Genomic DNA, 23,575 nt, shown 5'->3' with positions numbered 1-23,575 from the left:
GCAATGCCTGTCCATCGCCGCTGTTACCAGGGCAACCTGCGGGCCACCGCGAGCCCTGCCCTCCAAGCACCAGGCACTGGGTTGTGCGCTCCCACTCCGCGGCCAGCTTCTGGGAGCCCACCCCTCCGTCTGCCTGGTCCAGCAAGCCGGCCGCGCTACCTCCCCCCGCCCCCCGCACGGGCAGTCCCGCTCCTCTGGCGGAGCCTACTGGCCCAGGATGGAGAGGATGCTGGGAGCAGCCCAGACCGCAGCACCTCCACACAGGAACCCAGGAGGAGGGCTGCATGGACGCTGCCTGCCTACAGGGAACGCTAAGCGCGCCGCCGTGGCAGAGGGCAGGGCAGCCGCGGAGGAGCGACATCAGCCCGCCGGAGCCTCTGCCTGAGGACAGCACGCACATGGGAAGACTGGGGAGCGGGGCGGGGTGCAGCTTTTCACGCTCGGCTCTGGTTTCTATGCGGTTACTGAACAAGACAAGGAACTTGGTTCTGAAGGCGGGAGGAAGTGAGGTCTGGAAGGGCCAAGTGCACCCCATCCCGGCAAAATGGCGCCTCTCCCGCTGACATAAGATTCCGAGGTGCAATCCCACCAAGGAGGGGGTGAAGGACATAAAGCCACTGTACTGGGAAGACGTGAGATTCTAAGTAAAAAACTCAAGGCACTGCAAGTAGGCTCTCAATTCTCGCACTGAGAGCCACTGCACGGAAGCAGCATGTGGCTCCGCGCCCTCGTCGCTGCCTCACCGTGTTGCTCAGGTGCCGTCACAGCCGCCCCCCAGCCTGCCGTGTTCCCCCACGGGGAAGCTGCGGATGCAGCCAGACAGGAGTTAAAATTCAATCCCCTCCCTGGCCCACACACACAACAAATACAAGCAAGTACATTTCTTTACTTAAAGTATCTCTCTCTTACGGGAAAAAATGTTCCCTTAAAGCACATTTAAGTGCTCCCGCCTCTTGTAAAGTAACCCACTTCAGCACAGCAAAACTAGGCCGTTTCTCTTCACAGCCTTCAGCTCTCGAAAACCAGCCCGGAGCTGCTGTAAACTGACCTGCATCCCGTCACGCCCAACCTGGCGCTCTTGGTCCCACAGCTACCAATGTGCATTTCAGTGAAGGAACGTTAGCTCACGAGTTCACGTACAGCCCACCAATGAGGCGGGTCACTGACACAGGGCAGCTGTCACCTGCTCCAACGCTCAGGACCTGGTACCGAAGACCCAGCGCCAAGGACTCAGAGGCCTCCCGGTTCTCCCTCTTGAAGACTCAGAACATTCATTACTTTGGTTCCTGATTTCTACGCTGAATCAACGATAAAGGCTGGCCCAGAGGCAGTGCGATCTGGCCAGCAGCCCTGAGCACTGCGGACAGGCAACAGCCTTCAGCCCTCTCACCAGGAGACCTCATATTCTGGACACAGACATTCCCTCAAAATAAACATTAACACTTTGTTCTGAAACCTAAGGACACAAAACACAGTTTTCCCTTCTCTTCCGATGGTCCAATATATTCCTTCTTCCATATTAAACCTGACTTTCCAGATGGGCAGGAATTCTCTGTGCAAATCTCCAGCACAAAGCTACTCAGGACATGTGACCTGTACTTGGAAACACTTCACAGTATGACGTCCAAGGTGCACAGAAGGCCCCAGTGGTCACTGGGAAATCGGCCACAGTCCAGCTTTTCCAGCCCAAGGAGATCCAGACTCTGGGGAATGATGTGGCCGCCTCCCTCTGCCGCTCGGAAAAATATCCGATCAAAGCGATGCCTACAGGTGGCCCGGATGCCGAGGTTGGAGTTCATCTGCGTATCCCACGTGTACTGGCAGTGCTTAGGTTTGCCCAGAAACTCCCAGACATCCGAGATGTTGCCGGGTAAACCCCCGCATTTGGTAACCTGAAAAGACAGAAAACTCTGTAAGATTCAAGGGTTTTCCCCTAAATTAAAATGGCGACTTGGAAACATTAAAAATCTGCAAATAACAGGATTACTTCATTATAGTCTAAAATATTTTTTTCTCTGGCTCTATTTTTGTTCATTAGTTTATGTTGTTTATTATATATGTAAATGTGGAAGATGCCATTTATATGATCCAATGCCAATTGCCTTCAGTTCTATTTGAAATTTACTAACAATATTAATTCTTCCTTTTTTATTCACTCGTGTGTTTTTTAAGTTACACATAAAATTTACCATTTAAAAACATACATATACCGCCGAAACCGGTTATGGCTCAGTGGATAGAGCGTCGGCCTGTGGACTGAAGGGTCCCAGGTTCGATTCCGGTCAAGGGCATGTACCTTAGTTGCGGGCACATCCCCAGTGGGAGGTGTGCAGGAGGCAGCTGATTGATGTTTCTCTCTCATCGATGTTTCTAACTCTCTATCCCTCTCTCTTCCTCTCTGTAAAAACTCAATAAAATATATTAAAAACAACAACAACAAAAAAAACATACATATACCAATGGCATTAAGTATATCCACATAATTGTGCAGCCAGACCTTTTTGGCTTATTTTTTAATCAGGTTGTCTTTTTTGAAGAATTTCTAACATTTTAATACAGATCATCATGTCTGGTTCATTCCAGCTTCAGTGCCAAACCTGGGGCAGGCACGGCTCCAGCTTCTCCTGTCGTGGCTGCTTGGACTTTGAACGTCACACTACGCTGCTTTTTCTTGATCTTGACAACGTGGCACGCGTTGGCCTGGCTGTGGCAGGAAGTCCTTCACTGCCTCCATTTTGTGAGGCGCGCAGCCAGCTCAGTAAGTGGCAAGAAGCGAAGAGGATGAAAAGAAACCAGGTTCTTATTGTTGGCTTTTCTTGTGAGCGTTCTTTACACGTTCTGAACACGAGCTGCTTGTCGGATACACGATGTGCAAACATTTCCCCGCACCCCCCCGTCGCCTTTTCACTCCACCGACGCACACAAGTTTATCTCCACGACATCCACCTCCCTCCTTGCTCGCGGCTGTCGGTGCTGCTGGTGTCATGCTCAAGAAGTCACCGCCACGCCCGTGTCAGGACGCTTCCCCTCGTTCTTGCTGACGTTAGGCCTTTGGTCCACGCCGAGGACTGCGATACAGGACGTCAAGGCCCAACTTCACAGTCCTGCACGTGGTATCAGTTTCGAACACCATTTGTTGAAAAGCGGAACTGAAGTCATCCAGTCCCTCAACCAGACACCAGAAACCGCTGCCATAAACAATCAATCTGTGAACAGCCGACAGAAGCCACCGTGCCGGGACACCGCACCCAGGAGGCCGAGCCGCCTCCTCCCGTGGGAAGCTGCCTTCCCGGGGCAGAGTCCTCACCGCACCGCTCTCCTGCCCCTGGAGCTGCCGCGGGGACCTGAGCAGAATCTCCATGTCCGATCGCTTTCCGGCTGCCGTGAGCTGGGCCACGGGGGGAAGGCAGGTTCTAAGTCTATAAAGGCCCTGAGAAACCTCACGTCGCAACTGGATGAAGGAGAGACTTTGTTCAGACCTGGACACGCAGTACCAGGAAAAGGGGGGCAACCATGATGCTCAGCTCTTTCTGTCCTCACCTGGCAACCAGACCCACGATGAGCGTGCCTTTGCTAAGCTCCCTCACCACCGGCTCCCCCAGAGCCCGCGTTAACCCACACCGTCCTGCGTTGTGGCACCCGCCCCGCTTCCCCCGCCACACAGCAGGCCTCCTGCCTGCTTCCGCGATGCGGGACAGAGCACGGCGGAGTCAATATTGCTGGTTGTCCACCTATAAGGGCCAGTGCCCAGTTTACTGCGTTCTTCAAAAGGAACCGGAATCAGCTTCCACAGCAGTAACCTGCCCTACACACCGAACTGCTGCTGCCACTCACCTCTTGATCCCTTAAGTTCGTATCTCCCGCAAATATAACGGTGGCCGACTCTGGAGCCTCCTGCATTTTCTTTAAAACCATTTTAAACTGATTCGCGCGTTCCTCCGCATGCCCCCGGGTGCTCTCCAGGTGGGAATTCATAAGGCACAGCTCGTTTCCCGACACGCTCGCCTGACAGGGGACAAACAGGCACAGCTGTTACGTCAGCCCCAATGCTGACCTCTGACCCCAGGATCAGCAGATTAGCCACTGGCTGGGGCACACCCACGGAAGGGAGCTTGCTCATCGTCGTGGTGCTGTTCCTTCCAGCGCAGGACAACGCATTTAGGAAGAAACAAACCTTTCACATTCTCAGGAAAACATCTAACAAGTCAAACAAGATTGTGTCTGTTTGAAATTTATATAAAAACGTAACTTACCGAGTTCTTTGACATTAACAGAAGAATCTACAAGTGAGGAGCAAGTTCTCTGTAAGGACAGCAGTGAGCGGAGAAAAAGGACCCCGCCCTGGCACTACGAAGGAGAGCCTGTGCTTCTCTTAAAAAGCAGTGGATCTTTAAAGATCACTCACATGCACACACAGAAGGTTTCTCATCATTTGTGTGTTTGGGAAAGGGATGATCTCGTGGCTTTTCAATTTCACTCTTGATTTCTTCAGCATTATGGCTGTGAAATACCCGTCGTCATGACCTGCGGATGTTTGGAGAACAGAATTTCAGTTGAGAAGACACTAGTATAACAGGTTCCCCACTGAAGATTTATAACAAACAAGTAGATACTTAAGTGGATCTCAATCTGAAAGTAAACTGTTGTTTCAAAATAGCTGAAGATGGCCAACCACGTCCCTGTGTTCACCCGCCCTCCCCAACGTCACGGAAGTACGGAGAAATAGAAAACTCCCCAACGTCACGGAAGTACGGAGAAATAGAAAACTCCCCAACGTCACGGAAGTATGGAGAAACAGAAAAGTAAACACGACTTCACGTAGGTGCCACAACTAGTTAGCGGTGCCAACAGGAAACAAGTAAGTTGGAGCAATTCCTGAAGACAGAGTAGATGAGACAAACTGAGGCAAGTTGACATGCATTTACTTCTCACTCGGAAGCCCAGGAAAGTTATTACAAATGAATAGAACATTTAGAAGGTGTGAAGCTGCAAGAAGAAAAGAGAACAGAAGAGGCAGTGATGGAGGCTTCCAACAGTTTAAAAAAAACCAAATGGATGGAGGAGTGGCAACTGGTTTATCAGAACAGAGGATCCAAAAAAGAAGAAAAAGATAAGGAAGGAAAAAGGAGAAAAGAATGAAAAAAGAGTGGAAGGGAAAGGAAGGGGTAGGAGGAAGGCTGGAGAGGTGGCAGGGGGGCAGGAGAGGGACACAGAGAGGGACGAATTTTCCTGAACTGAAGGTCACAAACTTCCAGACTGAAAGTTCCTTCCAAGTGTTCAGAATAAATGAGAAAAAAAACCTAAAACACAAAAAACCACCCAAAGAACACGAGGATGGAAAAGAAGACCTTCAAAGCTTAGGGAGAGGGGAGGCCAGGAATTAGTAAGGCTTCAAATTTATAATCAACAATGGAAACCCGAAAACACTGACAATACCTTTCTGCCTAGAAATCTACGTGCAGCCAAACCACCAGCCAGTTATGGGGACGAATCACAGGGGTCACAACCCCCGCCCCCGTACGCACGCTTTCTTAGAAGGGATTCCAGAATGTGCGCCAATAAAATGCGGGAGGACACCGCGAAGGCACGGGTTCAGAAAACAAGAAATCCAACCAGAAGCAAGAAAAAGAATCCCCAGGAGAAGGCAGAAAAGCCGTCCCACAGAGAGAGCAGGAGCCCTCTCCTCAGCAAGTCTGGATTAGACAGTACGTCAGAGCAAACCACGGCCTAAGGAAGAGGGAAAGGCGACGGGAACATGGGACTGAGCCCAGAATCAGGACATGTAGCCAAAGTGATAAAAACAAAACAGGTGGAAAATAAAAAAACTAAATTATTTAGAGTAAAAAGCTAGAAGGAAAAAAAAGAGTTTTGAAAAAGCATAACCACATGAAGCTAATATAGCATGTGAATTATAACTGAAAAATTAAGAATCTGGAAAAAAGTATAACTACAATGCAATTATCACACTTAAAATTTTTAATGATTTAATGTCACCAAAAAGCTACTCACTGTCTCAAATTTTGACAAGTTACATTTCCCTGAGATAGCATTCATTTCAACCCCTTTCTCACATCAAAGCTACATCGAATCTTCTCCTGTGGTCCTCTCAGTGCTGTGTGTCTGGCCTGTTTGTTCAACTTACTGTGTGTGGACTTTAGTTTTGTCTCTGCGCTCCAACAGGCTTTGACTGGTTTCTTTCATTGACAGGTTTTTCAAAGAAAAAGACAAGTTAAATGACAGGAAAGCTGTTACCTGTAATAATCTCATAGCTGCTTGCTTTCTTCTTTAGCAAGCTGTAATACGGGGGAATGACTTCCTGTAGAAATACCACGTCTGGGCTGTACCTGTTTAAAAACATCGGTTTATGATGAACAGCAGGCATGTGCCATTTCATGTGTGGTACCTAGATCAGCAAAACACCACACGTAAGAGAAATGCAAAGCTATGACCGTCTCAGACACCCACTAGTCACTGTTCATGCTGCTCCTCGGTAACGATAAAACGAGAGATCTGTGCTATTTCACACACAATACTGCAGATTAATTTAAAAAACATATACGTGACACCACACTGTGAAGTTGTTTAGAATCACTGACAACAGGAAGCAGTAATCTGAGAGGCACCCCAGTCCTGCACCCCGAGGGACACGTCACGTGTGATCCCCCCTCCGTCCTCCGGGAACAGTGATCCCCGACGAAGAAAACAGCCCCAGAGCGCCGAGGCCCACCGGTGACTCCACAGGTGACAGCCGGTGTGGCAGACGCGGAGCCGCTGGCCGTTCTCACGGCCACGGTCACACACAAAGGCTAGTGAGCTAGCAGCACAGGAGGCTTCCCGCAGAGGTCTGTTCCTGCCCGCCCCTCCCGCCACCCTGGGCGCTGGACCGGAATTGGGGTCTCAGGCCTTCGGCGGCGGCCCTCTGCACGCAGGGAGACGCGACCCGCCACCCTCCCTCAGCAGCGCGAGCACTCACAGAGCGATGGAGGCGCACACCCCTTGAGCCCGCTCCCACAGGTTGTTCAGGTCCAGCCCGTCCACGTTCCAGGTGACCAGGGAGAAGGCGCTGCCGTCTTCCTGCCGAGGGGGGCCAGCGGAGCCGCTCCCGGAGCCCCCGGGGTCAGGCGCTTCCTCGAGGGTGAGGTCCACACTGCCAAGACCAGAGAGAAGCACAGCTTCACAGACAGCCTGCAGCGGCTCGACTCAACACGTGCTTCCAAGTGTTCGCCCCTCACCTCACAGGTGAGGGCACCCCGTCTCCGCCAGCAGAAGAGCAGAAGTCCCGACTGGGGAAGACAGACGCCTCCTGTGCCACCCAGGTGCGTGCTCACTTACAGCTAAGAGTGAACTCAGGCCCGGCCATGCCCTGATTTATAAACTAGGACCCGTCAGACCGAGACGTCCCCACACTTCTTTGGGTTCATTTTAAATCTTGTTTCTGAAAGTGCAGAGCCGAGCCCTGGCCGTGTGGCTCGGCGGGCTGGGCTTCGTGCCTGCACCAAGGCTGCTGCTTCGATGCCAGCTCTCACACGGGAGTCTCTCCCCACCTCTTCCTCTCTCTCTCTAAAAACCAATAAAAAATCTTTTCCTTTTCTAAGTAAAGGCCTGTTCACATTTCGCCAACTGTGCTACTAGGTCCTCACCCAGGACCTGGCACGTTCTCTCGTCTCAGTTAATCCGGAATCGTCCTCCAGTCCTTGCCTCTCGTGACCTGGGCCCCGTACTTTGTAGACGGTCCCTCAGGAGGGCCTGTCTGGTGTTTTCCTAAGATCGGGTTCGGATTACGTGCTGCTGGGGAGGAACGCACCAGAGGGCTAGAGTGTCACCCTCGCAGGAGGCACCCCATGTGGGCTTTGTCCCAGCACGGGTCATGCGGCCTGACTGCCTGGTCCTGGTTGGGGTGGTGTCTGCCCCATCCCTCCCCGCCCAGCGATGCCTCCCCCTGTAGGGAGCCTTCTGTGGGCCGGCGCTTTGGGCCTGTGCGAACACCTCGTTTCCCATCCCCATCGGTCATTTCTGTCCGAAATAATTCCCGCTGCGGTGGTTCCCACGTGGTGCTTTTTTCTAATCCCATCGCGCCCTCTCCAGTTCGCATTCTCCTCTAAAGGCAAATGTACGGCGACCGGGAGGGGTCCGGATTTTATTCTGCAGATGAAGCCGCCTGCTGTCACTCGCGATCACAGGGCAGGGGGTGCATTTTACAGAAAACCATTGGTTGCCCGCGGAGAGCACTGACCCTGGAACCAAGAGGTCACGGGTTCGATTCCGGGTCAGGGCACAGGCCCGGGTTGTGCGCCTGACCCCCAGTAGGGGGCGTGCGGGAGGCAGCCGATCGATGATGCTTCTCTCATGGATGTTTCTCTCTCTCTTCCTCTCTTTAAAAATCAACAAAAAATATGAAAAACAAAGTAAAAACAATCAATACAGGACGCAGGCGGACTTCCAAGTCACCATGTTTCCATAGAGGCTTCTGCCTCATTCATTTGTTTGGAACCTCTCGCTGGCATGTTTCCTGCCCTTGGAGTGAAGAACAGTTCGGAGGGTGCCGCCCGCACTCGCCCTCCTCCCGGGGCGCCCCCCAGCCCCGCCCGCCCGCCCCCCACTCACCAGGACCCCGGCGCGGGCGAGGTCGCGGGGCGGCTCGGGAGGGCGCCCTCCTCCGCTCGCGGCTCGAAGTAAGCGTTCAGCGCCCTCTGAGGAAAGCAGGCACACGGGGTGGGCTCTTGAGCGCGCGGCCCGTCCCGCCCCCCACCCTGCACCTTCCCGGACCCTGCACCCTCCCAGGCCCGGCACCCTCTTCCCCAGGCCCTGTACCCCCGTGGCCCTGCACCTTCCCAGACCCTGCACCCTCCCAGGCCCTGCACCTCCCCCCGAGACCCTGTACTCCCGTGGCCCTGCACCCCCACCTGGTCCTGCACACCACCCCGGGCCCTGCACCCCGGGCCCGGCGCGCACCTCCACCTCCCAGGCGTTCTCCTCCAGGTACCGCCGCGCCACAGCGACATCGCAGCTGGCGACGGAGGTGAAGTCCGCACACAGCAGCAGCCGCTTCTTCCCCGCCGGGTCCCCGTCGTCCGGCCCCGCCTCCGGGCCGCTCTCCGGGCTGCGCTTCCGCTCCATCGCCGCGGATTCTCACCGCCGCCCGCCGCTCTGCGCAGGCGCCCGCCGCCGCGAGGCTCCCGCGTCAACCGCCCGGCGAGGAAACGTGGGCGGCCCTGGGAGGGCGGTCGGCGCGGCTGCGCAGTGGAGGAAGGAACGGCCGGCGCAGGGGAGGGCACCACAGCGCATGCGCGCGCGGTCACAGCGGGGCGCGGCACGTCTGTGCGCGAGCGCAGGGGGGCGGGGCGTGGGGGGCGGGGCGCCCCGCCCCGCGGACGGACGGCGACTCGTCTGCGTCCTCCGCGTCCTTGTGCGTTTGCCAGCGCCTGGCTGCCCGGCGCTTCCAAGGTTCAGTCTTGCGCGGGGCCCCGAAGCTCGCGGACGTCTCACGATGAGCCTGACCCACAAACTGCGGGAGGTGATGGCGGCCATCAGCGGAGTCCCCGGTTTTGACAAAGTTTTGGAAAAGGTACCGGAGGCGCAGCCGCAGGTTGTGGTGCAGGGAGAGGAGGCGCCGCGCTCATCTCGCCAGATCTTGTCGCTGCGCCCGCAGCTCAGCGTAGCGATCGCGGGGGGCGCCAGGTCAAGGGCGCCAAGGAGCTCGTCTGATCGTTCCCAGCTAAGCGTGGTTGTCACTCGGGGAGACGGCACTGCGCGCCTCCAGGGCCAGAAAGGGCGGTTGTGCGACCCTTCCAGGCGGCCCGCGGCGCCGGAGGCGGTGGACAGCGCGTTCCGGGCGCGCTCGCAGCCCGCGGTTGTTAGTGCCAGGAGCTGCAGCCCGGCAGCAAACTCGGGTGCTAGGTGGAGGGTTTGCACCTAAAATGAGCTTCTGGCATAACCTTATTGATTCTAGTAACTCCTTGAATTACGGAATTTCTTCGTTTGTTTTTAAAATTGTTTTAAACCATTCATTACTATGTAATTTTAAAAATTGCCATGTGCAAAAATCTAGGGAACATTCACATTAAACCTATAATGGACTAACAGATCCCAGGGGCCAGCTGGCTTCGTTGGTGCAAAATTTCCCAGCAGACAGTAAGAGATGCCAGGTTGCTGTGCAGAACATGGAATGTTGATCTCTGCCAGAGGAGTGGGAACCAGCCAAGACTACTGTTGTTTTTCCCTGTATGTCCCTTTTTCTTTAAAAAGTTTCCGTAGGGCTAACTTCTGTCCGAGAGAGAGGGGTCACGTTGACTTTCTGAGTCACCTTTTTTGGGGTGACTCAGGTTAGTCCAGGGCCCATAGGGTGCTCACCATCCTTTCCTTCCGCATTCAGGTGACGCTGGTTTCGGCGGCTCCTGGGAGGGTGACCTGTGAGCTGAGAGTCGAGGAGGAGCACACCAACAAGCTGGGCACGCTCCACGGGGGGCTGACGGCCACCCTGGTGGACAGCATCTCGACCATGGCTCTGCTCTGCACGGAGAGGGCCCTGCCGGGCGTCAGCGTGGACATGAACATCACGTAAGTAGCCGCGCTGCACCCATTTGAGATTGGCCCTAGTGTTCTCCGCCTTGAACCTAGAAGTAAAGGAACTACCTTCCAGGCACAGTGTGTACCCGTCGTAAAGGAAGTGACCCAGACCTTCGAAAAAGCAGCCCTAGCAGGTTAGGCTCAGTGGATAGAGCGTCGGACCAGGGACTGAAGGGTTCTGGGTTCGATTCCAGTCAAGGGCGTGTACCTCCGTTGCAGGTTCAATCGCTGGGCCGTGTGGGAGGGAGCCAATAGATGTGTCTCCCTCACCCTCCCACTCTCTCTAAAAATCAATGGAAAATATTCTCGGGTGAGATTCACAACAAAACATTTTTTGAAAAAGCCAACCTTCGGCCTCTAACACAGATGCTGGTGGGAAAACCACCACCACAGACTCACGGCTTCTGTGTCACAGTCCTGACGCGTGTTCAGGACACGTACAGGTTGAAGGGAATGCAAAGAAAAAACGGAGAAACCTCCATAGAGACACCTCTCCTAGGGACAGGCGACCACAGATAGGGTGTCTCCCTGAGGCGCACAGACGGGCTCTGCAGGTTCAACCACACCGTGTGGGAACGTGCCTGCAGGCGTCACATGTTCCCAAATGTACACCCGTCAGCGCCAGCGCCAGCCAGCAAGGCTGCCCAGTCCTGTCCAATGGCAGCGCAGGGGCCAGGGGTTGAGTTTCCAGACAATTGCTTTTGCCTCCAAACTAACAGAAAAATGATTTTTTCCCCAGGGGACTGGCAAGGGTTAGCGTGGGAAAGCCAGTGTTATGGGACATGAGGGCGATGGAAATGCAGTCGTTAGGTGTGTAAGCAATCAAAGTCGGTATCAGGCTAGCACCGCACAGTCCCTTGTTGCTATGGAAATAACCTAAATTGAGGGTGCAGTAAGCAAATCCAAGGACGAGAGGCATGTGCTCTTTGAGATGAAGACGACAGAGCGAGGTGAAGATGACAGAGCGAGGTCTGCCTCTGGTGCGGAGTGGCCAGCAGCCTCCCTCGCGCCCTGAGCAGCTCTGCTGGCGGCTCTTTGCCCTCAGGGTCTGTTTGGAGCGGCGGCCTTCAAGCCTAGCTCTGCTGGGCCCGATCTGCTCAGATTCGGCGGCTTTGACACCCATGACGAGTTTCTAGGAGGACAGCTTTGGCCTTTCAAAGTGTTATGTCGACAAAAGTTTTGGCCTGAGCTTCAAATAGGGACTCCCTGCCCGGCTGGCACGGCTCAGTGGTTGAGCGTCGACCTATGAACCAGTTTACGGTTTGGTTCGCATGCCTGGGTTGCGGGCTCACTCCCCAGTGGGGGCCGTGCAGGAGGCAGCTGATCAATGGTTCTCTAATCATTCATGTTTCTCTCTGTCCCCCTCTCCCTTCCTCTGAAATCAATAAAAACATTTTTTTTAAGTGAGTACCTTGAACAGAAGCTAGGACATAGTCTCAAAGATATACGATAGATATTTCAAAAATAAATGACAATTTGAATACAGGTGGGTTGGAAGTGTCTCTCTTAATATGTATACACAATTCATCACCAGGACTGCAAGGACCTTGCGTTTATATAGCCATCTTAGAGTGGAGTAGATTCTTAACATCAATACGACACGATATAGACACCAAGTGGTCCTTCACTCAGCAAGCTCTGCAGATTAAATGAAAGCCTGAGGAAATCTCCCGCCAGCTCCAAGTAAATCTGAAACGGGAAACAATGAAAAAAGGGGGTGTAGGCAAAGTCCCGTCCTCTATTTATGGGAAGGAAAAGGAACTGGTGTGGGTGAGGACCAGCCACTCACATTGGAAGGGACAGGAGTGTCACTGGCATGGCTACTTCCTTCCCTCCTAGAAATAGCTCAGCATAAGGCTCTTCTGCCGTGCGCACGGCTTTCCCTATAAGAACTGCCGTTAACTATGTCAACTTGCTTCCCTTCCAGGTACATGTCACCGGCGAAAATAGGCGAAGTGGTGGTGATAACAGCACAGATCCTGAAGCAAGGGAGGACGCTGGCCTTTGCCTCCGTGGACCTGACCAACAAGACGACCGGGAAGCTGGTGGCTCAGGGCAGGCACACCAAGCACCTGGGGAGCTAGGACACAGGCCTCCACCACCCGGGGGAGTCGAGGGGACGACTGCATGTACCTGCCTAATAAAGAGCACGACCGGCAGCAGCCGAGAACTCGTGTTCCAGGGGGGAGCAGAGACCATGCGGGACAGCGGGCAGGGGCATCTGTTTTTCTTTAATTATAAGCCTCTTCAGTGTTAGCGTTTAACCATATGTATGATACTGGGGTGAAAAGTTCTTAGCTCAGTGTTTTGAAAACGTAGGCAAAGAAACAAACACCTTAAAACTGACATCTAATATTAAACTAAAGGAGAAACAAATTAATGGTTAATCTGGTTAATCCTGCTCCGCTTTAAAATGCTGTCTTACATTTTTTAATCCCAGTTTCAAGATTATGGAACTTCAGCCCTGGCCCAGTAGCTTATTTAGCTAGAGCATTGTTTCAACACACCGGGTTCGATTCCGGTCAGGGCACATACAAGAATCAGCCAATGAATGTATAAGTAAGTGGAACCAGTCAATGTTTCTCCCTCTTACCCTAAAAATAAAGATGATGGAACTTCAAAATAGATGGACCATCGCTCACATTGGAAAGCAGACCGAGTGATGTGGCCTAGACTAACCCCCGAGAGAGCTGGAGGCGAAGCACAGACGGTACAAGAGCGCGGTGCTGCTTTTCTGAGGGTTTGTTACAGGAACGGCTTATTCCCCATTGGGGGCGGGCATCCGTTAGCCACTTGACTGGCATCTAGAATAAAACCCTGCAGGTTTCAAATCTCCCAGACTGCACCGCATCAGAAAGACCAACTCCCAAACTGTTCAGTCCATGTTGCAGTCCTGCCCATGCCATGCTGAGCATTTTAGACTTACTGCTGAGGCACTGAGCCCAACTCTTAGGTAGGTTACTCATCAGTGATGGACGGGAGGCTCTCCTGGCAGCAGCAGGCTGACCCAGGTGAAGGGAGAAGATACGGAAATCTCTGCCCACCACCGTCACAGTCAGGATGGGTTATGGCAAAAGGCACCCACACCCTCCTGAGGAGCTAACAGGACACCTTGGACCTGCCAGAACCAACATCGACACAGCCAACTGGCAGGAAGCCTCGGGATGGTCACTTGGGAAGGGTGTAAGGTCATTGGCCAGAACGCAAGATCCACACCTCGCTGGGAAGAAGATTCACCCAGATCAAGATGAGCAACTCCTTAAACACTGGCTGTCCTTGCCTGGCCGGTGGCCACGGCTGGCTTCCCAGTCAGGGCACATGCCCTGGGGACGTGCAGGAGGCAGCCAATGAGTTCTCTCGTCATTCACGTTTCTATCTTGCCCTCTCTGCAATCAATAAAAAAATATTTTTAAAAAGCTGACCTGTATTCTTCAGCAATGCCAAGGTTGGTTAAGGTTGAGGAACTGTCCCAGGTAAAAGGTGACCAGAGACCTAACAGCCCAATGCAGCGATCCTGGGCGGCAGGGGGTTAAACACACCACCGAGGGCACTGGTACACTTCCGAGCTTGGTAACTCCTGTGGGACATACGCCTAAGCACTAAGGAGTGAGGAATCAAGATGTGCATGTGAGGTGCCACCAGACTCAGAGGTTCAAGTATGTTTAGTTAGGAAGAAAGACAGAAACAAATGTGGCAAATGTTAAGACTGAATGTGGGTTAAAGGGTACGCAGCTTTCTGCATTACTCATAACTTTTCAAAATCTATACATGTCTACTATGCAAATTGTCCCCTCTACAAGTTCGACCGCTCCCTATGACATGCTGACCACCAGGGGGCGACGCGGTGCTGGCAGGAGGAGGGTGGGAGGCCATGGAGGTGCTGCCAGCCCGGACAAGAGCCCCATACCACAGGTGAGTGGGCGGCACCAGGCCAAGGCGGGTGCGAGTGTCGAGGGGGATCGCCCCACAGACAGCAACCAGTGTGTGAAGGGCGGGGCGCGGGGCCCAATGACTCAGGTGGAGGAGGGTGCTCGGGAGCCCAGAGGTCAGCTGGGACCTGCCCTTCCACACCAGACACTCGTGTTTCAATAGCTGGCCAGGCACAGGGACCACACCTGTGCACGAATTTCATGCACTGGGCCTTCAGTTCTTACTAAAACCAATGGCTGGGAAATGCAGAACTTGTTGAATTCATCAGAGAACAACAGTTGGGAGCTTGGGCCCTACGGAACCAGGCAGCTGGTTAAAACCCTCCCTCCTCACCATGTGAGCCTGGGCAGGCAGGCACCCACATGTCCACGCAGGGCTGTCAGAGACTTCAGGGCAAGAGCTTAGAGCAGGCCTGCCCATGGCAAACACGCAAAGCATTATTTCATGATTTCTAGTCTTGCTGACATGACCACCCCAGTGGCTGGGCTTTTCCTTCTGAATTTGCGCCTTAGCCGGGACTCCAACCCTCCAGGTCATCAATGACGCTCCCAGAGCCCAGGAAAGAGTGACCACTTCACGTGTTGTGTGTTCACCTGCATCGTCAGGGAACTTCACCTATTTTATTTAGGTTTTCATTTTTTCAAATTTCAACCCAAAGCTAAATACAATTGGAAACCAGTAAGCACTGTTTGTTCCAAAGGAGTAGGATCATTCAGATTTACTCCAGTAAAGTATGCAACCCTTAAGCAAAGCTTTTCTTCATTTAAAAGAAACAAAACAAAAATCTATACAGTAGTCTTTCCTTATGTTCATTGCACAAAATGAGTTATGCTTTTATAACTTTGACACTCAATGGTGGTTTTTACAATTTAAGATTTCAACTTCAATAACTTTTTCCTACTCCCAAAAAACCCTTTATAAGTTTTTCTTAAGGATAGTGTAGAAACCAGTATTTCTGCACAATTCACTGGAATTTTTTTTCTTTGTAATAAAAATCTCCTCTTTAAAACCAGAAAAGAAAACGAAAACCAAAAGGCAAGTCCTCTACCTATCCTGGCTTCTGTAGCTACGAGCGAATCGATTTGACAGCTGCGTTAGCCACTCGAGGCTCCAGATCTGCTTTCCTGTGTCTGACTGTGTCCACACAGAACACTTTGTAACAGCAGCCTGGAAAAGCGATCTGGAAATAAAACACACATATTTATGAGTACCAGGAAACAAACATGGCCCAGTAAGATATGAGGCAATTATGCCTACAATTGAGATGCTTTTTTCATTTAAGGTTTCTTTCCTGTGGTTGTGTTTTTTTGAACAACCACTTCTGGTTATTAGAATGAATCTGACAGTGCTCAGGATCAACGGTGATTCGAGCAAAGCTATGAAGTTTCTAAAATGTTGTTTATACCTGTTACATTCCCTTCTCACCCTCCAAATACTGATGACAGATGCCAGAGGCAAAGCCAGCACACATGGAAGACCATCAACCATGAGTATCACCTGGTGCTTTCAGACACATCGGCATTTCAGTGCACATAGTCCTCTCACTTCACATTTTAAGATGCTGACGCAGTGCAGCACAGATGCAAAGCATCCTCTTTCACACAGTCTGTGCAGAAGACATCGAATTTAAGTTCTGAGATACAAATGATTAAAAACAAATCCAGGATGAACAAGTTTCAAAATGCATAGTGTTCTGTGCATGAGTCCATTTTCTTTAAACTCTGAAAGAATAAAGTGGTAAGAAAACAAGAAAAAATTGCCGCTGCACTCTGATCGTCTCCACTTGCTGGTCAGCACTCTATTCGGGCAAGTAAGGGTGCAGGTGGTCCTCTATGGTGCCAACCGCCCAGTGGGTGAGCTGCTCCTGTGGCAGGTAGAGGCAGATGCTGCATAACTTGAAGATTGTAGCTTTGTTTTTTGGAGTCTGAAAGGGAAGAGTTTTAATATTCTTAATAAATAAGGCTTTAACATAAGTGCTCGATTGCCACATGAAGTCGACCTCCTCAATTTATTAAGCACTTAAGGATATGGCGACAAAGCACAGAGTAAGGGAATACCTGATGGTTCTTGGCCACAGATAGGAACCCTGGGAGTTGAGAGCTTTGCCATAGGAAATACAGGAAAACAGAGAAGTGTGACCACAAATAAACGTTTGAAGGATGCAGGCAGACCGAATGATAAGTCAACCACAGACTAATCGCTGAAAGAAATCAGGGTTAAAGGCATTTCATGGACAGATTTGAAGAGAGCTTCGAAGTCATGCTTGCATACAGATAACAGACGTGGCTCGAGCAGAAGCCAGGGGGGAACAGAAATGGTAAAAAAGATATAAGCACATACAGAGAAAAGAACTAGAAAGAAGCCAAACAATTACCAACCAGACCCATGAGACTCTAAGTACTACAATTAAAAAAAAGGAAGTTGGACTTAACCATCTAACTTGGGGCAAGTGTGCTAGGTGCTGTCACACACAACCGCCAGATGAATCAAACCAGACCTGCCTCAGAGCTCACCCTGTCATTGTAGCTCCTCTAAAAAGGACAGAAGAAAACACAGGTGGCCTTCCTGATTCCTGGCGTCTGTGTATGTAAATGAGGTTGATATTTAAAATGAAAAAAATGGGCCAGGCCCTGGATGGGTAGCTCAGCTGTCTAGAGTGTTGTCCCCATACACCAAGGTTGCGGGCACATCCCCAATGGCGGGGTGTCCAGGATGCAGCTGATCATTGTTTCTAACTCTCTATCCCTCTCCCTTCCTCTCTGTAAAAAAATCAGTAAAATATATTAAAAAAAAAAAGTGGAACTAACAGATGTTCCTCCCCGCCCCCTCCTCTGGCCCTCTCAAATCAATACATGAGAATCTAAAAAGTAACTTTTAAAAGCACCCCCGCTTGGCCCTTGGCAGGTAGCTCAGTTGGTTAGAGCATCATCCCAATACTCCAAGGTTGTAGGTGTTTGATCCCTGATCAGGGCACACACAGGATCAACCAATGAGTGTGTAAGTGGAACAACAAACCGGCATTTCTCCTGCTCTCCTCCCTCTCTCGTAAAATCAATTAAAAAAAAATCGCACCCCAGCGAGTTCTAATATGCAGCCAAGTCTGGGGACCAATGTCTTAGGGTCAGGCCCAGGAGATGGGCTTCTTGTTCTTTAAATAACTTCAAAAATGACGCAGTGACGAAGGGCAATACAGAACCAAGCCACGCGCACAGAAAGCAGTTTGACCATCAGGGGAGGGTTGGAAGCAGCCCGATGTGACCCATGCCCACCTGCAAGTGCTGCCTGTCAATGAAGAGAAACACGGACTGGTTCGGATTGTTGACCACAATTCCAGTCTTGTCCTTGCGGCTCAGTACATGCAGAAACTGCTTTTCATAGTCACCGTGATGAAACTCAAATTTAGCCTAATTAAAAAGCACAAACACGTACATGTAACCATACCACAAACATGTTACACGATGTGAAACACACATACAGCTGTGCTCTTGTACATGCTAGCCAATACGGCTCCTTAATTAAAACGCAGTTAGAATTCAGTTCTTCAGGAACACTTGCCACATTTCACATGCTCACTGACCACAGGCAGCCAGCGGCCACCACTGTGAACGGTCTCCTGAGACACGGAGCATCCTCCTGCTCCTCTTCTCCTCAAAGTGCTGGCCCAGGACGGCCTGTATCTGCTACGGCAGGAGTGTGTGTGGTGCCGGGGAGGAGAGCTTGCCAACTGTACCCAGGACCTGTCCTAAAGCCAGCCAACGCCAACCTTACAATTACAAACTTCCTCTGGCCATAATCGCAAACATCCTGGGCAGCTGAGAGCCTCATTCTCAAGAGACTCTACAATTCAGTGCTTTCTCAACAGTCAAAAGGACGGAAGGGACTAAAACAAATTCATTACAAAGCATAGCCCCAGGAATTTCCTAAGTCAGACCCTCTTCCAGGAGTTTTGCTTTAGCTGCTCACCACACTTATTTCAGAAGAGAATACCTGAACAGGCCTAAAAGGCTCATCAGATCCCTTCCACCTAGAAAACAGGAGACAGACAATTTTTTCAATGTCATTCCGAGGCCAAAGAATGAAATCCATCTCCTGAGTACAGCCAATCACGTCCTGTAAGGTGACAGAAAGAGAAAGGAGAAAGTCACTTGTACAGAGACAGAGTTGTAAGGAGCAGCATCACAAATTGTGCGGCCTGGCTACAGAAACACTAACAGTGCAAGGGCCACCGTGTACGACTTCACTGAAGAGGCAGCAGCAACGGGACCGAGTTCGAATTCCTGTCCAGTCCAGTCACTCAGGTGCCTCCACCTGAACTCACCAGAGGTGAAGACTCCACCTAGGGCTCGGTGCTTTGTCTTTTTCTAAGTCCCTGAATGTTTACTTCCACCCTCCAAAATCAGAAGTATTTAAGCAAAGGCATCTTGGGATATCTAGTATGGATCACTGCCTTCTTGTTACAACTTTGCCCGATGCTGATGGTCCTCTGTCACAGTACGGCACAGTACTGTCCAGAGGCCATCGACCTTCCAGACCAGGACACGGTCACCTCCAGTCTCCCCGACCCTACCACTATGGGGGTGGGGCCTCTTGGGCAAATACGAGGAGTAACGTCCAATGAGTGGCAGACGTTCAGAAGGTTGGCAGCAATAGCAGCATCTTCTACTTTAAGTTTCTTATTTATTAGGGACATGACATTATTTCTCTCCCCCAAAGGAAACGCAATGAATAGTAATATAAAACAGCATAATGCACACCATTATCAGCATAATACCATGAGGAAAGTTACCCATTTGAAGTCAGCTTTTAAAGAGAATCATGGGCACAGTAACTACACATTATTGGGGGTCAGGGTGCCGTGCGCAAGGCGAACTCACTATCATATACAAAACCCAGACAAACCCAACTTACCCTTCTCATAGACTGGTATCGAGGGGCATGGAGCTGTACCACGTCCTTCTGTAAAAGCTCCACGGAACTCTCCAAGGAATAGCTGCAATCCCGCACGCCTTTCAGGATATTTTCCTCATAATTATTTGTCATGACTGGTATAACCTCAGACACTTCAAAAAGTGCTGATTTTTTCTTCTAGAAGAAAAAAAAGTTATCAATCCACTGATAACACACTGCCTTTTAACACTCAGTCCATATTACAATGTTACAGACCTTCATTCTAACTCAGCAAAATTCTTCAATGAAGTAATTTTTGTGCTGAAAATACTGATTTAAAATAGGTAAATCCTTCTGCCCTACCCACACCCCAACCCCAACCCATCAGAATGTTTACCACATGGTTTCACAGCATCATGTATCCACAGCAAGTGTTTATTTTAGAAACTATTTCTTGCCCTAGTCAGTGGATAGAGCGTTGGCCTGCAGACTGAAGGGTCCCAGGTTCCATTCTGGTCAGGGCACATGCCTGGGTTGTGGGCTCAATCCCCAGTAGGGGGCATGCAGGAGGCAGCCAATCAATGATTCTCTCATGGATGTTTTTCTCTCTCTCCCTCTCCCTTCCTCTCTGAAATCAATAAAAGTATTTTTTAAAAAGAATATTTCTTAAATGCTCTGAGAAACAAACATTAGCATCCCTCAGATTAAAAAAAAAAAGTGATTTACTCTTGAAATAACTTCATTTAACTGGTTCTACAAACAGCTAAATTAAAATCTCAGCAATTTAAAGACAAAGCTATCAAAATAAATGAACTGTTTTACCCTTAAAGAGGTCAATTTCCATTATTTCTTTTGGATATTACATAACTACAAGTGTCAATATTTGAAAGGGGAAAAAAAAGTTGACCAAATTTTGTTTCAGATCCTCTTCATTCACAAGATAAAAACAGGTTTTCTCGGGTTTAAAGAGCCAGATGGTACAGTGGATTGAACATAAAGATCAAATATAACCACTTATATTTTGGATTTGTTTCTAGTGAACCTGCATTACAATCTTGTCAACTAAAATCGGGTCTTACCTATTCTTTAGTCAACTTATTTACACACACAAAAGCGAGAGAGAGAATGGAGAAGTAACTCTTTGGGACTATCCAACCTGGGAGCAACCACTCAAAACGACCCCGTTTGAAAGCACCCCACAACGCCATCTGCACCCTACACCCTGCAGCAGCGAGGAGCTTGCTCCCCGAAACCTTTACGAGTTAAGAGGAGGGTCAAACCTCGGGAATGTTCCAAATGTTAAACAGATCCGTTAAGATTACACTTCTGATCTGAAATTAGCTCACAATTTAAGTGCAGAAATCCTACTACTTCCTTATATTCATAAACTAATCTCATGTCAAATAAAGATTAAGAAACCGCCATTACTTTAAGCTGCAGAAAACGACTCATTATTTGCTATTTAAGTGTGGACTTCTGATTAAGGCCAAACATATTTAAACTTTCTATTTCACTTTAATTTCAGTAAAATCCACTTCCACACAAATTAACCATGGGTATTTAACTGCTCCTACATGGAATGTGCACCCCTCTTCACTGCCCGCACACCGGGAAGGGACCTGCATCCTGGCTGAGGAGCAGGCTGCTGTTAACACCTGATCCCATTTACCACTCCCAGCCCAGCCCCCTACTTCTCCTTCAGGGGAGACCACCTCTAGCCTCAGTCCCAGGTCCTCCCCGTGACCACAAGTGAAACGCACTGTGGAGCATAAATGAGACTTTACAACGTGGCCCCCTGGTTACCACTCTCTAAGCTGAGACCCGTCACTTTAACAACTCAGAACCACTTGAGCTAATTCCCTAAGAACTTTAAGTTACCTTCTCCTTGAACACAAAGGCGATGTACATCTTGAAGTCAAACTGGTCAGCCAGAGATTCTTTTTTCTTCCTAAGCTGAGCGCGGAGTCTGTTCAGAGCTTGTTTCTTCCGGGAGTTCGGGTCCCCCATTTTGAAATACAGGTGGTACTAAAGCCTTTGGAAATTGTCGCTAAACTATGGGCACTTTTTCTTAAGACTCAAGTACAACAGAAACAAGTCATTTCCCCTGCTAATAGGACTGAATGGCTAAAATCACAGCTGCACCCCCAAAACGGCCCCTCAGCAGGCTGTCATGCTACAGGGTGAAGAAGCCCGCGGTGCTGCCCAGTCATGTTCGGACAAGAACGTTTGGGGCGAGATGGGAAAAGGAAGCGGAGGAAGGAAGGAAAGAGGAGAAAATATACTTCAACTAATTTTTTGGAAAACACATCTGGCTCAAGTACCAAAATACAGGCTCTGGGGGAGGGGGAAATGAAAAGCCTGGTCTCAGGGTTTAGGTGTGCAACCCAACACCGCTGACACCAGTCCAATCCTTAGAACCCATCCGGACTTTCCCCTTTAGAAAAGGGATGATGACAAGGTTCAGGGAGGGGGAGAGGGTGATCCTTGCTTTCCAAATACCAAAAAGAAAAAAAAAAAAAAAAAAGAGGAAGAGAAGAAAAAAAAAATCCTTCCCCAAAACACCAAAACAGGGAAGGGAAACGAAACTGAAACACCCAATTGGATTTTACCCAGCCCGGTCCATGGCCGCAGAACCGAATCAGTTCGTAGCCAGCTCAGGCTTCACTATTGCTGTGTATTGTCAGTGCTGGCTAGTGATGACTCTTGGTGGTGAGCAGAGACAACAGTGCAAAATCGGTCGAGGAGGAAGGGGAGAGGCTCAGGGTTTCCCTGCGATCAACTACAGTGCATGCCGGGGGCGGGCAGCTGTCGCCCACAGGAGCCAGGAGGAGAAACCGCGGAGTCATTTCCAACTGCCCCGTCACCCACCCCACCCGCAGGCGGCCGCCGACGCTGCTGCCCAGGACCATGGTGGCGGAGGGCGCGGGGGAGAGAACACGATGGAGAAGCGCTCCGGCTCTGTGGTCAGACAGCACCCCGAGCCCGGCCAGGAGCCCTACATGCCCCGAGGGGAGCCTTCCCTAGGACCGGTCCCCGATCCGGACCGTGGGCATCGCTGAGGCAAAGGGGGCGGGTGCTGCTCCCAAATCCAGGCCGCGCCGGGGGACCACCTGCCTGCCGCCGCCCAGGCCCACTCCCCGCTTTGCCGTCAGCGGCGGCGACTCACTCGCACCACGGGAGACACCGGATCGCTCAGGTCTTCTCTCATCTCATCGTGGAAACAATTCCCGCCCGGGTGCAGGAGGCGGGGCCGGGTGAATGGGAAGGATCAGTGGGGGGGGAAAAATAAAAGAGTTGTATTAATATTAATTACTTTTTATAAGGACGCCCACCCCACCCCCCGAAAAATGAAATGGAGTTCCCGGATTCGCGCGCTCACGTTGAACAGACCATGTTTCCCGAGTTTGGATGGTGCAGGGCGGGGTCGCGGGCGGGCCCTTAGCCGCAGCCCGCGGGCGGAGCGGTGGCGGCGGCGGAAGAGGCGGCGGCGGGGGCGCTGCTCGCGGCGCGGGCAGGAGCCATGTCAAGAGAACACCAGCAGCCAGCCGAGCCCCCCCATCCCCGCTGCGGCGCGCACTGGGGCCGGGCCGCCCGCGCTGCTGCCGCCACGCAGCCCCCACCTGGGACCCATAGTCTGGCTCGGCGCCCCGGGCGGAGGGAGGACGGGACGGCGGCGGGAGAGAGAAAGCGGGAAGAGGAGGAGAGCGGCGGCCCCGGGCTGGGGAGGGAGGGAGGGAGCCCTGCGCTAAGGTCCTCCGGCGAGTCAAGCCCAAGTAAAGTTATTTCAGTCCAAGCATCTGCTCCGAGTCCTCCTTGCCCCCGGCGGCGCCGGCTCGCGGGACAGCGGGTCGCAGAGAGCCGAGCAGAGGACGCGCGTCCGCGGCGGCACAGCCTCGTTCCCCGCCACCGGTGGCTGCGGAAACGGCGGCGGCCTCGGCGCCTCCCGGGTCCCGGCAGAGTCGCGTTTGAGCCGAGGAGCCAGAACAAACAACTTAAAATGGCAGCAACGCCGCTGCGTCACCCGCCCCCCAGCGGCACCGCCCCGAGCGCGCTGCGCCTGCGCGCCCCGCGGGCCTCACCACCCGCGCGGGAACCGAGGGGGAGAAGCGCCCGGGACGCGCGGGACGTCGGGGTTATCCAGGAGGGGAGAGAGAGGAGCCCGGGGAAGGGTTAGAAGAAAGGCTTCACAAGG

General features: G+C 51.6%; 3 protein-coding genes across 4 annotated transcripts; 1 reads left to right on the top strand and 2 right to left on the bottom strand.

The window, feature by feature from the left end:
• Window positions 1–872: 872 nt before the first annotated feature.
• On the bottom strand, window positions 873–9,199 carry TDP2 (tyrosyl-DNA phosphodiesterase 2). The gene is made up of 8 exons (XM_054711575.1): window positions 8,953–9,199; window positions 8,605–8,690; window positions 6,974–7,147; window positions 6,253–6,344; window positions 4,406–4,524; window positions 3,835–4,005; window positions 2,598–3,451; window positions 873–1,892 (listed from the first exon to the last, which is right to left on the bottom strand). The coding sequence occupies exons 1-7, from the start codon at window positions 9,115–9,117 to the stop codon at window positions 3,044–3,046; spliced, it is 1,215 nt and encodes a 404-aa protein (XP_054567550.1). The 5' UTR covers window positions 9,118–9,199; the 3' UTR covers window positions 873–1,892; window positions 2,598–3,043.
• A 154-nt stretch (window positions 9,200–9,353) lies between these two features.
• ACOT13 (acyl-CoA thioesterase 13) lies at window positions 9,354–12,942 on the top strand. The gene is made up of 3 exons (XM_008147071.3): window positions 9,354–9,565; window positions 10,373–10,557; window positions 12,494–12,942. The coding sequence occupies exons 1-3, from the start codon at window positions 9,488–9,490 to the stop codon at window positions 12,648–12,650; spliced, it is 420 nt and encodes a 139-aa protein (XP_008145293.2). The 5' UTR covers window positions 9,354–9,487; the 3' UTR covers window positions 12,651–12,942.
• Window positions 12,943–15,075: 2,133 nt separating this feature from the next.
• C22H6orf62 (chromosome 22 C6orf62 homolog) lies at window positions 15,076–22,750 on the bottom strand. Of its 2 annotated transcripts, XM_054711452.1 has the most exons (6): window positions 22,550–22,750; window positions 21,262–21,581; window positions 19,405–19,581; window positions 18,484–18,606; window positions 17,766–17,900; window positions 15,076–16,420 (listed from the first exon to the last, which is right to left on the bottom strand). In XM_054711452.1, exons 2-6 carry the CDS (start codon window positions 21,388–21,390, stop codon window positions 16,295–16,297), a joined length of 690 nt encoding a protein of 229 aa, XP_054567427.1. In that variant the 5' UTR covers window positions 21,391–21,581; window positions 22,550–22,750; the 3' UTR covers window positions 15,076–16,294. The 2 variants fall into 2 exon arrangements, with proteins under 2 accessions (XP_054567427.1, XP_054567428.1); XM_054711453.1 differs by having other exon boundaries at window positions 19,405–19,578; window positions 21,262–22,750.
• Window positions 22,751–23,575: the final 825 nt, after the last annotated feature.

Source organism: Eptesicus fuscus, chromosome 22 (genome assembly GCF_027574615.1).
Source record: "Eptesicus fuscus isolate TK198812 chromosome 22, DD_ASM_mEF_20220401, whole genome shotgun sequence".
Taxonomy (NCBI): domain Eukaryota; kingdom Metazoa; phylum Chordata; class Mammalia; order Chiroptera; family Vespertilionidae; genus Eptesicus; species Eptesicus fuscus.
The sequence above is the reverse complement of the archived record's forward strand: the minus strand, read 5'-3'. Positions and strand labels throughout refer to the sequence as shown.